The 16,602-nt window shown below is 32.2% G+C and overlaps 1 protein-coding gene across 2 annotated transcripts in view; it reads left to right on the top strand.

Annotated features, from left to right (window-relative positions):
- Window positions 1-16,602, top strand: part of LOC143592314 (cathecol O-methyltransferase 1-like) — a 39,445-nt gene that overhangs the window by 18,570 nt on the left and 4,273 nt on the right. The window contains exon 1 of one of the 2 annotated variants that reach the window (XM_077072261.1): window positions 14,545-14,845. The exons of the other annotated variant lie outside the window; for it this stretch is intronic. Within the exon in view, the coding sequence (XP_076928376.1) occupies window positions 14,571-14,845 (275 nt within the window). The 5' untranslated portion in view covers window positions 14,545-14,570. Of the gene's footprint in view, window positions 1-14,544; window positions 14,846-16,602 lie in introns of those variants that run through there. 2 annotated transcript variants of the gene reach the window in all.

The raw sequence follows: 16,602 nt of genomic DNA, 5'->3' as shown, positions 1-16,602 counted from the left end.
TGAGTCTTGCGGGTCCAACTGGGCTCTGCTGGGACCTACCTCTTCAGGTGACCAAATTAATGAGTAAAGGTTATAAGCTTTTGGTAGAGTTGGGATTAGGCTAATGTGAAAGTTACTTCTTATATTGTATTATCTGGTTTATAAAGATATCAAACTTTATAAATAGAGATTGTCTACAAATACTTATTATAGAGAATTACATTAAGTGGGAGTGCGCTATATGTATCACTAACATAACACACGCTCGCACGAAAATAAATAAAAATAAAAATAAAAATAAATAAATAACCCTAAATGGAACTGACAAGTGCAACAAACTACGGTATAACCTTCGTAAATTAATAATGTTGGGACCGAGTATTTTATCAACTTAGTGAGACATTATTATATCGATAAACTAATATTTTTTTAATTTAAAGAGCTTTTATGTATGACCATTAAATTTTCCAAGTGAAATATACATTCACAAATTAATTGAATTTGTTAAGTTTATTGTTTTTGAATAACTAAAAAGTTAGTTCATTGAACCAAAAAAATAAATTACAAAAACAACTTTCAAGACGCATTTCTTCTTCATGTACATTAAACATGGTTAGAAACTGATCACTATAATATGTCCGTTGAAAATTTTTGATATCACATCAACTATGGCTCATAAACTAAAAGGTGTTTAAAAACAACCATGACCAATCAACAACGAAAACTATTATGCAAGTATAAGAGAGATCACTAAAGATGCACTCAACAAGATTTGGAATCTTGTAGTAATAGTTAATTTATAGTTTCATCGGGACCAATATATATACACTAGGATTTCAAAAAAGTTGTTATTTAATTTTTTGTCTATTGTGGGCCAATTTTGCATTGGTCCCAAGTTGGAACTAAACAAATTATTAATTTTATTAAGGATACTAATTTATCGAGTAATAATTTATATAGGTATGCGAAATATGTGACGTCCCTAAACTTTTGGCGTGTTAGTGCTGTACTAAAGAAAGATGAAGAGAGAGTTGATCTTGAGTGGGCTTTTATATGCAAGAGTTTTTGTTGGACCGCAACTTTATAAGCCCAAAACAAAGCAAAGCCTCGAGGCTCTAACTCACAAGTTGAAAATCCAGATTTCTCAAATGTCTTAGGAAATGAAGCGCATAATATAAGCAATTCCAAACACCTTATTATTTTTTAAATAGTTTATAAGTTACTAGGTTAAAAACCCGTGTGTTACACGGGTTGGAAATTAAAATGCTAAAATTCATATATTGTTTAGGGTCCTTAAAAATAAATATATCACTTTTTGACTTCTTAACGGGGTTTTTCCAATTGTTCATCTTTTAATTTCCCGGTTCTCGTTTTACTTTTCTTCAAAATAATCCCGATACATAATAAACTTTGGTTTCTCATTAGATATGAAGGTTGATAATGCTGATAAAAACATAAAATATATTTAAGAAACTTGTGTATCTTCCTACTTAAATATACAATAACATCGTAAGTTAAAAAATGTTATATTTATACTTTGATTGGCTCATTTCTCTAAAATAAACCTAATGGCAATTTACCAATTCACCATAACACCTCAAGTAGATTTTACTTTCTTACCACAATTCACATATATAATAAAGGAACTAATTATCTTTATAAATACATTAGTTGTTCAATCGAACATACTCAACTTGTTATGACTTTATAACTACACCATTCGTTCAATCAAACATACTCGACTTGTATTGGCCCGTTAACTATGAAATGCCCTTTTTGGCCAATAACCCGTGAACTATGAAACAAACGATGCGAAAAAAATACTAAGATGGTTAGAGATGGTCAACCTAGTTGCATAAGCCGTAGTTGAATTAATCAAAAACAATACCTAGACAAGTTAATGCTACAATACAACAAAGACAGTAGAATTCAGCTTTCCCTGCAAATATACATCAAACCAATCATAATAAATTACAACTTATGTTTTTGCATATACATATATAAAATATTATGTGTGGAAAATAAAATTACTCATTACTCCTCAAAAGAAAGTAGGATGACTTGAAAGTCTTACCAACAATCACGCTTATGCAAAAATAATTTCATGTTAATATAAACTTGGTTCACATTGCAAAAAAATAACTTATTAGTTTGATTCATTAACCAAACGTCAAGATACTTTTCTACAATCATGTACTTTACAAAAATAATTTTAACTTAGTAATTCAAGAAAAGAAAACATAAGCACATCCAACGGCTATAGTTAATTATATGAACATGAGTCACTTAATATAAATCAAAACCTTCTTTTTGTCAAGAACTTTATTGTCAAAAAAGCTTAGATTCAGTAAAGCCATGAAGTTTTTCTCTCAAATTTTCCCAGTCTTCACAATTGAAAACTTCTGTCAACATAGTTTGAATACAGATCAATTGGAAGTTGTTAATTAATAAATTATCAAATAGAACAACAATTATTTTGAAAAATTGTTATATTGATTAGATAACTGTGCATATCTAGTCCGAAAAACCTAAAGTAAATATAATAAGTATAACTAATCCAAGTTTTCCATTCATATTAAGAAACTTTCAAAAATAAATAATATTTTAAAAAAAGGTATTTACCAGATAATTTCTAGGTGGATGGAGGATAACTCTAAATAAACTTGGCCATATTGATCGATAAAAAACATGTATCCGCGTATGATAGTAAGATTAAATTAAATTTCGTCATTCAAGTAGTTGGCTATTAAGTACATAGAACCAATTGATCTAGTAATTGAAGTAAAATTGAAGTAAAAACAAACTAATTTATGTTGCTTAATAAGTTTTTGAACAGACACATACACCCTATTTCAATAAGTTTTTGAAAAAGCCATCACATTTGAAAGTGTACATACAATAAGTGGATGCAAAGAGGAAAAAAATCTGGACAACGTAATCGAAGTATACAATTAATTGACATATGGAGGCGTTATCGAATAAATAATCGGATGTTATCATATTCAATCGGAAAATACATATTTGGGGTATTATTAGTGTTTGCATACAATCGGAATAGGGATTTTGGGGAAAATAAAGATTTGATAACCGGATGGAATAGGAATTGGGGTATAAATTTGCATACAATTGAAAATACAAAACGGAATAGGGATTTTGGGTACGAAATACATATTGTGGTATGAAAATAATATAAACATATACGGGTTTGAAACATACTCATTTAAAGATCTAGATTTTATGCGCAAACAATGTTGAACGGCGATTTATATCTCATTAGGGCTTTTTAAAGAATGTTTTAATTGTGTTAAGGAATGTTTTAATTAAAATGTTTTAATTAGAAAAATTATGAATTAAATGTTACAAGATAAGGGTGTCACTTGGCACAAAAATAAGTCAATTAAGTGCCATGTGGCACAAACATTATTTTTATTTCTTATAATAGTAGATAAGTTGGGGAAAATAAGCAATCCCAAACACTTCCTCGGTACAAATTTCGGTATTAAGAATCAAAGTTGTTGATGAGAATCAACTTTGTTTTCTATACAAAAAATGTTGTAACTGCATTGGTTATGAAACTTATAACCTAAGCTATCCCGACAATTCTAAAAGGATTGCAAAAGTTAATTGCATCTGTAAATCCCCTATATAACGAAATCATATGGTCTGATTTAATAAGTGAGTTTTCATGGTCGAATTTCACATTTTAGATCCTCTAAGTGAAATTTCTAACTTTTAATTAGAAATTTTATATAAACGAAATACTTTAATATGAAAGTCAAACAAAATCTAAAAATACTCAAAAGATTGAGTTTCCATATTGTCAAATGAACATAATCTTTTTAACTCGTAATACCGATTCATTTATTTGGAGTACTGAATACTGACCAGTCACTTTATATCACTTTCAGTATTATAAAAATCTCACTCAGATAATATATTAAAGTTTGTCTAATACTTTGATTGTTCCTTATCGAAACTAAATCTGAAAAATCAAAAAAAAAAACCCCATGTAAAAAAGACCCAAAGAGGTCCTAAACTCTGAAAATATGTTTTGAACAAATAACTTGTAAAAAATTAAATTATTAAATAAATACTCATTTTATTTTCCCAAAATCGAAACCCTGTTGTTTTTTGACAATCTTCACAAAATTTTAAATCACATTACCAATCAGAATTGTAACAATCAAAGTTTATTCGATTAATTTATGACACTAAGTTAGATAAACCGGATAAATTTTGATGAATTGAAACAATTGCATCATCGTATCAACTAAGTCAAACTTATGCCATGTTGTACAAAGTTATATAGAAATCTGAATAGAACTCATTAATTTCAAACCTTCAAACCAAAGTTATAAAATTTGAGAAGTCCTATTTCATAAATTGGATTTAATCAAAGAAACAAAAGGATATAATTAATTTATCGAAACCCATGTTTTTGTCTTAAAGTTGTCTAATATTTTGATTGTTCCCTATCGAAACTAAACATGAAAAATCAACAAAAAAAAACATGTAAAAAAGGACCCAAAGAGGTCCTAAATCCTGAAAATATGTTTTGAACAAATAACTTGTAAACAATAAATTAATAAATAAATACTCATTTTATTTTTCCAAAATCGAAACCCTGTTGTCTTTTGACAATCTGCACAAAATTTTAAATTACGTTACCAATCAGATATTTAACGATCAAAAGTTTATTTGATTGATTTATGACACATAGTTAGATACACATGATAAATTTTGATGAATTGAAACCATTACATCATCGTATCAACTTGGTCAAACTTAGGTCATGTTGTATAAAGTCATATAGAAATATGAATAGAACTCTTTAATTTCAAAACAAAATTATAAAATTTGAGAAGTCTCATATCATAAATTGGATTTAATCAAAGAAACAAAAGAATATAATTAATTTATCGAAACCATGTTTTTACCAACGAATCTCCTATGAATGTTTAATTTTTGTGTTGCTTTCGATAAATACCCATGCTGATAAATATCGATTGAAACACATGTACAAAAAAAATCAAACAACCCTTATAATTCTAATGTATAAAACAAATGCAAAAGCAGACGACAATTTAATTGAATATATATAGTCTAATTGCATTTATACTTTGAATTAGGGTATCATCGTGATAGAATTAGGGTTGAGGATTACATATGAATATGTATATAACAATAGAATCTGCAAATAGAATCTGTAATTTGAATATGCATAATGGAATTGCTTAAATTGAATATGTATAGTACAATCCAATTACATCAGAATACGATTAATGATTATCATCATGGAATTAACGTTGAGGATTACATATCAATTCCGATTGTCATCAAAGAATTATGGTTAAGGATTACCTTTAAAGTTGAAGACATCGATTACAAATAAATTTTGATTGAGAAGAGCATCGGCCAACAGAAATTTTTAGGTTTAAGTCTGAAGGATGGAAATGGGATTGCTTTTGACATAGTCTGATTGTTTACATAAAAAAAATGCCAAAATTTCATGTGCCAATTTAAAGAGATTTGATGAAAAGTATTTTTGTCACACCCCGACCAAAGGCGGCGGAACATGTCGGGGTGCAACGGATTGCTCAAGAACACTATGGTACTATTAAAGTGACGATATTACTAAACTCGTTTATTTCATTCAATAATCAGAAATACAACTTGTGTAACAACGTGAAAATTTCGAGTTCAAAGTATCAACTTTCCAAAGTCTAGGGACTAAAATTGCCAAATTTCAAAGTTGAAGGTTTAATTTGAAAACTCTGATTTCCTGACCCATCGCGCTATGCGATGAGTCAGAGGAGAGCCCCGTCGCGTATCGCGATGGGGTACCTGACACAACGTGACACGTGTGCCATGTGGCACACGGTGGCACTGGTTATCGCCACGTGTTACCACGTGGCAACACTGCTGCCACGTGTAGCGGTGCCTGCCACGTGTCAACACGTGGCAGGTCTACGCTGTGAGTCAGCAGACCTATATTGCGATACGCGATAGGTCTGCTGAGGAACCTATCGCGTATCGCGATAGGAACCAATTTCAAGTCTATAAATAGCAAGGTCCGGGCTTCACATTTTGCAGACCAAAACTCAGTTCACATCTCTCTCTATAACATCTCTCTAAGTCCCGACAATCATATAAACGATTTGCCTCGATAAGCGGGCCCCGATCTCTTGTTTGTGTACACCGTTTCCTCGAAGTTTGTGCCACCCTCCACCCCCAATCATCAAGAAGGCGTTGTTATGGCAATGAGTCCCGAAAGACGTGCCGACGTGTGTTGAAGTTGGCATATCAAAGTTGATCGAGAAAAGTAAAGCGGCGTCGGAGTGCTGCTCAATTCTCTAGGGTTTCTATACGCCACTTAAGGTTAGGCGTAATATCGAATTCAATATAATTTAATATTATATTCAAGGATTAAGCCTTAAGTCGAGGTTATACTCGATACCTCGATAAAAGAAAAATAAACATAACAAAGAAACGAATGAAACTATGATTATGAATATTATTGGATACATATATATATGTGTGTAAGTATATGTGTAAATATTCTTTGTTATGAAATATTATTTAATGAATAAAGAGTATTCTTAAATAATAAAGAAAATAATTACGTTTCTTTGAGAAGAAGAAACGTCGGGTTTCTAAATATAAACTAAAGGTTTATAAACTTACTTTTAAACTAAAGGTTTTTAAGTAAACAAAGAATTGAACTAAAGGTTCAATCGAGGATTGAGATATAAGACTAAAGGTCTTAAGCCGGATCGTGTATCCGACTAACAAATATTTATACTCGTACTATAGGTGCGAGATAAAGAAAGGGAAAGAACCTTTGACGGTGAGTGAAGCCGATCCTAAAGAGACAAGGTGAATACTCCCCCAAACTTTTATTTATTTAAAATGAGTCAAACATGTTATTTGAAATTGTTTACAAGGAACTATGTGTTCCTAAAACCGTTATAAATAAAGGGTATAAACCTAGCCCTCAGGCTGTGGTATACGTATGTCTGGATCCTTACATAGGTGGTACTATGCGATGTATGGGCATGATCGCACCACCCTTGGTCGTAGGACGCTCTCCTGCAGGGAGTACGACCTTATGTGTATATTTACGGGTACTTAACTAAGTCGAACGCTGCGGTGTTTGCTGAGGTGACCTAGCGTAGAGGCTCATATTTATAATGTGTTATTTGACTTTGTTATTCCTAAGCCACGTTGGGCCGAGGCAGGCGTAGTCTCGAGGGGTAATAAAGTAAAAGAGTTATTTTTGCGTCAGCGTGTTCACCAGCATTCGTTGCTGACGTATTTTCTTACATTTTACAGGTGAACAAAGCTAGAGCTTGGCATGACGAAGTACTAATATCCGATGGCTCGGATTCTTTTTGTGAACTTAATGTTTTAATGTGGTGGTTTGGTAAACATAAATAAATAACCTTTTGTTAACTTAAAACAGGTATTTACAATCCTGTCTTTTGAATATATTTAAATGTTACACTTTTGATCCTTAAAGTTGTATGAGACTTCCGCAAACTAGCGCAACTCTGATTTATTTACAAACACGATACCAAGTTATGGGTCGCACTCCTAGGCCCTGGAAGGGGGTGTGACAACTTGTTCAAGATAAAACACAACCAATTTCATATAATTATATATTCATTAAAATATCCTAAAGGTATGATCTAAGTGATGAGTCTTCAATATTCACGAACAACCTAAGAGTAAACCTGTAACATACGTAAAAATAGATTTGATCAACACGAATGTTGGTGAGCAATACAATAGTTTTTGACGTGTGTATATAATGAGGCAAAAATCACAATTCACATGTGTAAATAGAATAATGCAACAACCATTGTAAATGTAAAGTAAATAATTGTGGCTCATTTCTACTTGGTAACAGCCAAAATACTCGAAGAATGAGGCCCTATTCTACTAGCACAAGGCTAAAGTAGTTAGGGGTGCGTATGATCATACTTATTGAGGCTCAACAACAACATAAAATAAACACTCGTGCACATAATCAATTTGAGGCATAAACAAAAATTGAGCAAATATTCGTACAAACACATAATGTCGAATTGTGGATTTAACAATGAGGTCATAAAACAAGTAAGTTTGAATATGGTACGCATGTCACCCCCAAAAGTATAAAAGCGTAAAAAGGGGGAGTGTGATTACTCACATGGAATAAGTAACTTGAAGAATTAGTTTGCGGTAAAACGAAAAGATAAGTTCAACGAGCAAGACCTAGATTGAGAGGGTTTTGAGTTAGTAGATGGTCTTAAAAGCTTTAAAGCAAAATAACATGACAAGTAATATAAATAATTAAAGTTTGAGGGTTAAAGTGTAAATACATAAGAAATTGAAGTAATGGTTTTTGAAAAGTAAGTTTGCTCGAAATCGGGTCTCGATATTCTATTCATTAGTTTTACTTAACCTTGTTAAGTAAATATGTGGGGATTGGTTTAATGCAATAGTGCATGGCACTTTTAGATATACCAAAACGAGATTTTAACGAGTGTTCGGTTAGTTAGTTCGGGTCTTGATAAATTGTCAAATCCGAACCCGAAATTCCAAAGTGATAAATATCATGAGATAAATTATTTAAAAACAAAAACTTAACTAATGTTAGAAGTTCTATTAAGGAGAAACTCCAAACACAAATTTTAAGCGAGTGTTCGGTTTTATCGGTCCAAGCTTGTTATAAGATCAAGTTAGATCCGATATACCAAGTCTTTAAGAAAACATTTATAATTAGTTTGTAAAAGATCTTAAAGAGAAAATGTGAGATTCGGTGTCCCGACACACTACTAGTGTGTTTCAAGCGAGTGAACTCGGTTTAGTTCGGTTTGTTTGGTTTGGTTGGTTCAAGACTTGATATGTGACCAAGTTTGGGTCCAACAAACCCATATTATATTAATAAATACAAAAATGTAAATAAAGAACTTAAACACTTAAATCTTACATACAACTTGTTTTAAAACAATTAAATAAAGAGTTAAACGAGAGTTCGGTTTCGGTTCGGTCCTTGAATCGGTATGAGACTGAGGATGGTTACCACATACCCAATATCATTGAACATTTAAAATAAACTTAGAAATGATAATACTCAAGTCTTACATACAACATGTTAATAATAAAGTATTTAAATAAAAGTTCGATTTTGGTTCGGTCCTTGACTCGGAATGAAACCGAGGATGGTTGCCACATACCCAATACCATAGAACTCAATAAAATGATTTGGAAACTAAAACGACTATAAACTAAACAACATTAGTAAGCTTATATAAATTAAAGCATAAATTAAAGTGCTTAACAAGGACTATAATAGTCCTCTATGTTTCCTTGCCTAGCAATACACCTAAACCGACATGGAAGAAGAAGGGAAAGCCAAGGAAACAAGGGGAGTATGTTTTAAACAAACTTTAATTAACAAGAATTAGTTAGAAACAAAGATTAGTATTAGTTTGACCTTGAGAAGTCAAACTATGAAGAGTTTGAGTTTGAGGGATGAATACTTAGATCTAGATTGGGTAGAGTTTGAGGTGAATGAGCAAACTAAAAAGGGATGAAATGGTCTGTTTACATAGGAAAAGAGTAAGGGTTTGGCCCTTTTAAGAGTTTGCATGCAATTGGATAGGTTAAATTGGTCAAACAAGGCATAAAACAACAAAAAACGAGCTAGTGGGTTTGCAGACAGGTGGCCGCGCCCCGTGACCACCTCACCCTTCATGGCCGCGCGGTGCGGCGCCCATGGTGGTGGGGTTTGGTCCCCATCTTTGGTTTTTGACGATTTAGGCCCCTGAAGTTCGTTTTAAGCCATAAAAGGGTGTTTTAACGTACCAAAAAGGACGCTTCGCGATCCAACAAGTGTGAAACAAATTCGTAACATAAAAACCACTATTTTTATTAATATCAAAGAATCCGAAAGATAAAACAGGACGGGTTTATCGTACAAAAACAAATACGATTAAAACGAAAATGACGAATGCCACAGTTTTAACGAAAAAGAAAAAAAACAAAAAAATGTCAAAATGTCATGTGACAATATAAAGATATTTGATGAAAAGTATGTTAGTGAAAAGGAAAAAATAAAAAAAAAATGCCAAAATGTCATTTAGCAATTTAAAAAGATTTGATGAAAAGAATTTTAATGAAAAGAAAAAAAATAAAAAAATGTGGATCTTACAGGAGTGTCTCCTCTTGTTGGGCTCAGGGACCGTGGGTTTGTTGTGGGTCAGGATGCGTTGAAGGCTCAATCGGGCAAAGTTGTTAAACACGAGAAAACTTGTTTAGAGAACCAACATGTCTTTCTCCCATTTGCTTTTGATACATTTGGTTTTCTGGACCAAGAGGCTGTGAATTTTTTGAGTAGGGTTCAGTGTGTTGTACAAGAAACCTCTTCAGCTCCTAGGTCCCAAAGCTTCGTTTTTAGTAGGATTCGCTTTGCTATTCAAAAGCGGGTTGCGGCGCAGCTTATTGCCGGTTTGTCTGTCACTTTATTGTAATCGCTTTGTGTATGGAATCAAATATTCGTATTCATTTGAAAAAATGTTAAAATGTCATATGGCAATTTAAAGAGATTTGATGAAAAGTAGAATATGGTTAGTTTAAAATCTAGTTATTTATTAAACATGTAGATAAAAATTTTACTTTTAAATCATTTTCTAAAAGCTATTAACTTTATTGTTTATCTCACTTGATGTTTAGAGTTAACTTATTTTTGGGCCTTTGACAATAGTATATTAAATCTAATATAGTAACACGTAAGTTATTCTTTTTTCTTTTTCTTGATAGCATATCTCCACCCGGAAAATCATACCCAAACTAACCCGACTCGTAAAACTTGAATCCAATAAAAGACTAACCGAGCTTGAACCGAAGTAATTCGGGTTAGTTCTTTGGTTTGATTTATGTGTTTTGGGTCAACCCGAAGGACCCGATTAATTTTTGGTTTTAAAACCAAATATACTTTTAGGTATAATAGGTTAAAGAATTAGCCACTAATGTTATCAAAATCTAGTCCTAATCGACTGTTCCCATTCCACCAATTATGGATCAATCACTTATTGTTAATCTATGTTTTCCGTTTTTGATTAATAGCAACCGTAACCGAATAACCGAATCACGCTCGATAAAAGAGTGTCATGGTTGGAGTTTGTTTTACTTTTATTTTAAATTGTTTTGATTTAATTACTGCTTAACGTTACGAGCGAAGAAAACTATGTGTTTTACTTTTAGCATTATAGTTTTTAAATTTTTTCTAGGATACCCGAAACCCGACTCCTAATCCGAAAAATCCCAAACCCGAATTATCTGAACATGAAAAATCTATGAGAAATTTAGAATCCGAACCCCCCCCCCCCTCCAAAAAAAACTTGTAGAACACCTCTATTAAGAGCATCTACAACAAGATGTATTTTCCAAAGTTTGGACAGGGCCGGCCTAGGGGTGTGGCCGGGTAGTCGACGGCCACAGGCCTGACACCCCGCTAGGCCCGAAAAAAAAATTAGAATTTTTTTATGTATTTTTATAAAAAAAATTATGTATAATCAATGTTTCAACATAATTTCGTAACCACTAGCCTAGCCTAGTTGTAAAAAGGTATGTCATCTAACAAAGAGATTGTGAGTCCTAGTATTAGTTGAGACATTTTTATGTTTATTTTTATACACAAGTTTTTTACATAACTCAAATAATAACTAAGTAGTAAGTAAGCCCACTTAAAATTAAATTGTTTAAACCCAAAAAAATGTTTCTTTTACTTAAGACCCAAAAAAATTTCGCTTTTGGCCCAAAATTTTTTTTGTCTTTTCGGAGCCGGCCCTGAGTATGGATAATGTGGCATGAGACAAACTTGAGGCTTAAGGACTTTACCCATTGTGAGCAAAGTTTGTGAGTTAAAGTTTGCAAAAACAAACTTAATGCAAACTTCTAGGGTGGGTCTCAAGGTCAATTTCTCTCACATACTCAATACACATATTATATATACATACATAATTTTAATATTTTTAATAAGGTTTGTGAATGTTTGTTAGTGTGAAAGAAAGTTGATGTTTTTATGAAAAGTTTGAAATTTAATGTGAAACTGACGTGTAGCTGATATGACGGTTTGTAAATATTTGTTGTTATGGATGCTCAAAGATGTTATGAGTACATGACTTCTTGCTATCACAATCACAAATTTGGTTTCCCATATTTTCAACCTAACAGTCGTCGTTTGTCTTGTAATGCAAATGTATTTGGTGGAATACTCACCAACCCTTCAGCCCGACCTAATGTTTATGTAGTAGTCTGTATTAGAGCATCATCAATGCAACACACTCGTTTTTTATTTAAATTGTCAACTCATCATGTCACATTATATTTTAAACCAACCTACAAAAATTGTTATTTCTCGTCCAATGGTTATTACCCGTTCTTGTTTCAAACCACTACCTCATCACCTACTTTTCAATTTATTTAATTGATATTGATTTAAATGTGTGCGTGTGTTTTGTGGAATAAGACAAATGATTTGGATGGGCACACTCTCGATGGTTCTTTCAAGTTTTTGTCAAAAAACTATTAAGCTATGTGTGGTGGATGATGCTACAAAATGGGGCGACTTGTGTCATGTGACACCTAGTCAGCAAAATATAGGTTTTTGTTTTAGGAGTGTAATGATGTTGCACTCCATATATATATATATATAATGGTTCAAATAAGAATAAGATGTTTCTTAGGAATGGTAAGAACCAACAAATTTTTAACATTTGGCATTACAAATGGCGGTGAAAGAACAATTCTAGGAAACTATGACGGTTATAAAGGTGAAAGAGTAATTCTAGGAAACTATGTCGGTTATTGGTAATTATAAATCACAAACATTGATTAACATGATCCAATGGCTATGATTTATTCCTAGTCTTCCTAGGAAACTAATTATTTTTAGGATAACCCTCCCATATATATATATATATGGGTGGGATCTAGAGAAAACTCTTTTTAAAGAGAGAACTAGAGAACTAGTAAGGGACTATTTTTAACTATTTTATAAAAATTATTTTGTGATTTTTTTTCTTTTCTCCTTCTAATAAGATGATATTGTTCATAAAAAAAACTGTCGATGTAATGTGTATGTGCATTAATGTGTATTGTATTTATAAAATAGTGTTTTATTGCATATAATACAACACAAATACATTATCTAAATACACACTATTGAATATACGCAAATACAACACTAATAATTGTATGCAAAACACATTATCGCATATATGTAATACAACACTAATGCACATATGCACTATATCGATTTTTTTAATTTTTTTATATAATATAACACTATTGCAAATATACAATACAAACAACTGTATATATACTATTCAACACTATTTCAAATATCAAAATGCACACTATTGCACATATGCATTATAAAAAAAGTCGGTGTATTGCATATATGCATTACTCGTTAATTTTTTTTATTTTTTTTATTTTTATATTTTTTGTGGTGAAGAATAACAAAATATAAGAAAGATGAAAGAAAAAAAATTTTAAAATATTTTTTTTTAATTAAATTAAAAATATTTCATTATTAGTTTTCTAGTTCTCTCCATAAAAAGGAGTTCTCTCATGATCCTCTCCCTATATATATATATATATATAGCAAGGTTATAATAAGAAGTAGATTTTACCTAAAAAGTGTAGAAAATGTGTTTTCACCATTAGGTATAATAGAACACACCGCGCTATAAACACACCACAACTAAAATAAAACACACCGCACAATAAACACACTTTCCATATCCACCATTAGATCAACATATCTAACGCACCAGATTACTTGTTACACTTCTTAGACACACTCCACCTTTTATTTTAACCTCACCATATATATATATATATCACACACAAACTATTATAATAATAAAAAAACATTGCATGCGACAAAAACTATTCGCCCAACCCCTTATCGCCCATCTTGTCCAGCCCACTACGGCAGGGGTGTTAACGCCCCTTTTAATCACCCCACTACGACTAGTTGTATTATCAAACAATATCACTTTAATAGAATCAAGATCAAGTTTGTTGTTTATGTTTTAATTTCAAACAATTCCTAAAAAAGTAAGCAATAAGACTATTCGTAACGGAGCGCCTTCCCAACCCCACTCCCTCCAACCCCACCCCACCCCACCCCACCCCACACACACCCACACCCACAAAGAGGGGTACCTTGGAAGTTATGGCGGTGGGGCACTTCCCCCACAATGGTGGTGATGAAGGATCGTGAGTGGTGTGGTGGGGAATGATTGGTGGAGGTGTTTTTATAGTTTATTTCTAATAATAATATAAAATAATAAATCATGTTATTGGAAAGTGAAAATATATTTATTAAAAATAATAATACTTTTGAGTGGTGTGTGTATATATATAACACCATACAAAACTAAGGCTCACCACACCACATCACTTCCTTCAACCATGGACTCTTACAAGATGTCCGAAGAAGAGGAAGGGCTATTTAGAGTACATCAAATCAATGAGCGTATAGTTCTTCCAATGGTCATTAAACCGCAAAAGAACTCGATCTCTTTGAGATCATGGCCAAGACTCCTGGTGCCCGCTTCTCTTGTTTTGATGTTGCTTCTAGTCTTCCTAAAAGAACCCACGAAACCCCGGCATTAATTGAACGAATTCTTTGGTTTATCGCTAGCTACTCGGTGCTCTCATCAACCGTAGTCAAGGATGACCAAGGAGGTTCTAAGAACTTGTATGGCATGAAAGCCCTATCCAATCATTATGTCCGAAGACAAGATGGAACCTCTCTTGCTTCATTAGTTCTTCTTGTCTATGATAAAGTATTCGTTGATTGTTGGTTAGTTATCCGTATTTGCATCTTAATATCTTTTATATATCTGTGACAAAGTATTCCTTGACTGGGTATCATGTGATGCAAGTTCTTCACATGAACAATTGTCTTTTTCTTTTTTTATTCTTACGAATAGTTGATAAATGCTTTACGAGTAAAACTGGGGATTGCCATATCAATCTTACTTTAAACAGTTCATGTTAATTTTAAAGGTAATGTAACGATATAATGTAATATATTATGATATAACAACATATATTATGTAATGTTTAATGTAATATAATATGCTATAACAACTTAATAACATAGCGTAATATAATGTAATGTTAGATGTATATAACATAATATAGTATAATGTTGTGTAGTTTCGTGTGGTATGGTATGGTGGTGTGTAGTTTTACCTTTTTGTCTGTGTATAGTGTGTACGCGGTACACTATTCTGTTACATTTTCGTATAACTGTATATTTATAACTGTTATTTATTTTAACGGATGTAACATTACATATAATTGCGTTGAAAATGATTAAAAAAAATATTGTATATAATCACAAAAAGATGAAAGTGTGTTGTGTTTCTGTCTTTCTGAGGCCGTGCGTAACTGGGCGAAGGCGATTGCGGGTGATGGGGGCTACAAAATTGATGAGCACAACCCCCCCCCCCCTTCCAGGCTAGGGTGTGCGTGGTGCGGTTTATGACTAAAACCGAACCAAAACCCAAACTTTCGGTTTTATAATTTTTTAAAACCGTTCAGTTTCAGTTATTTCGGTTTTCGGGTTCGGTTCGGTTCAGTTTTGGATGCGGTTTTTTCGGTTTTGCTAATCGAGCCAAAACATTTTAGGCTAAAAAAAATACTTGACTTAAGTTATTGAAATTGAGCATGATATTTTTTTTCTTTAGACTAATGATTAAATAAAATATTGAATATTTAGGCTTCAAATATTAAAACTTAATAAAATTAATAAAAGATACATTTAAAATCAAAAATCAAAACTAAAATTACTAGTATTATTAGTTATTAAACCATACGTAGCAACCATATATATTTGTTATTAACCATATGTTAAAACTAAACAAATGATCGTCGGTAGATTTTGTTTTAATGGTTACGGATAAGATATTATGGCTATTTCAATTTTTTTGGTTATTTAGGTTCGGTTCAGTTTTTTGGTTCTAAATAAAATACAAAACCAAACCAAAACCAATATTTCGGTTTTTACTAAAGTTCAAAACCGAACCGTCGGTTTCTAATCCGATTTGATTTTTTCGGTTTGGTTTTTTTGGTTTTATCGGTTTTGTGCACACCCCTACCCAGGCGATAATATGGGCGACTAAGGGGGGGGGGGGGGTTGTAGCCGGTTTGTTATGTTAGGCTACAACATCGTTACACAATTAAAACAAAGTCTTCCCTTTACTGACTGAGCGTCAATAACACAAATCACCATATTTTGTAGCACCCCACCACAAATAGCCTGATGCAAATCACTTAAAATATCATGATTACAAAACTACCATGGATACAGTGAGTTGCAAATTGTTTGGTATGTGTCTTTTATAGCTGTTTTATAAATATTTTACCCATCTAACCCTTTATTAATGAAATAGTTTTAAATTTGACCTATTTATTTGGGACAGGTATCACCTGAAAGATGCAATTGTTGAGAGAGGGATCCCATTTGATAAAGCTCATGGGGTAAATGCATTTGAGTATCCTACGAAAGATAAAAGATTCAACGATGTGTTTAACAAATTTATGTATGACCAC

The sequence above is a fragment of the Bidens hawaiensis genome, unplaced genomic scaffold (genome assembly GCF_021521415.1).
Source record: "Bidens hawaiensis isolate Kalapana, Puna unplaced genomic scaffold, B.hawaiensis_p1.1 tig00040689_1, whole genome shotgun sequence".
In the NCBI taxonomy this organism is placed as follows: domain Eukaryota; kingdom Viridiplantae; phylum Streptophyta; class Magnoliopsida; order Asterales; family Asteraceae; genus Bidens; species Bidens hawaiensis.
Note: the sequence above shows the minus strand (reverse complement) of the source record. Positions and strands in the feature narration are given on the sequence as shown.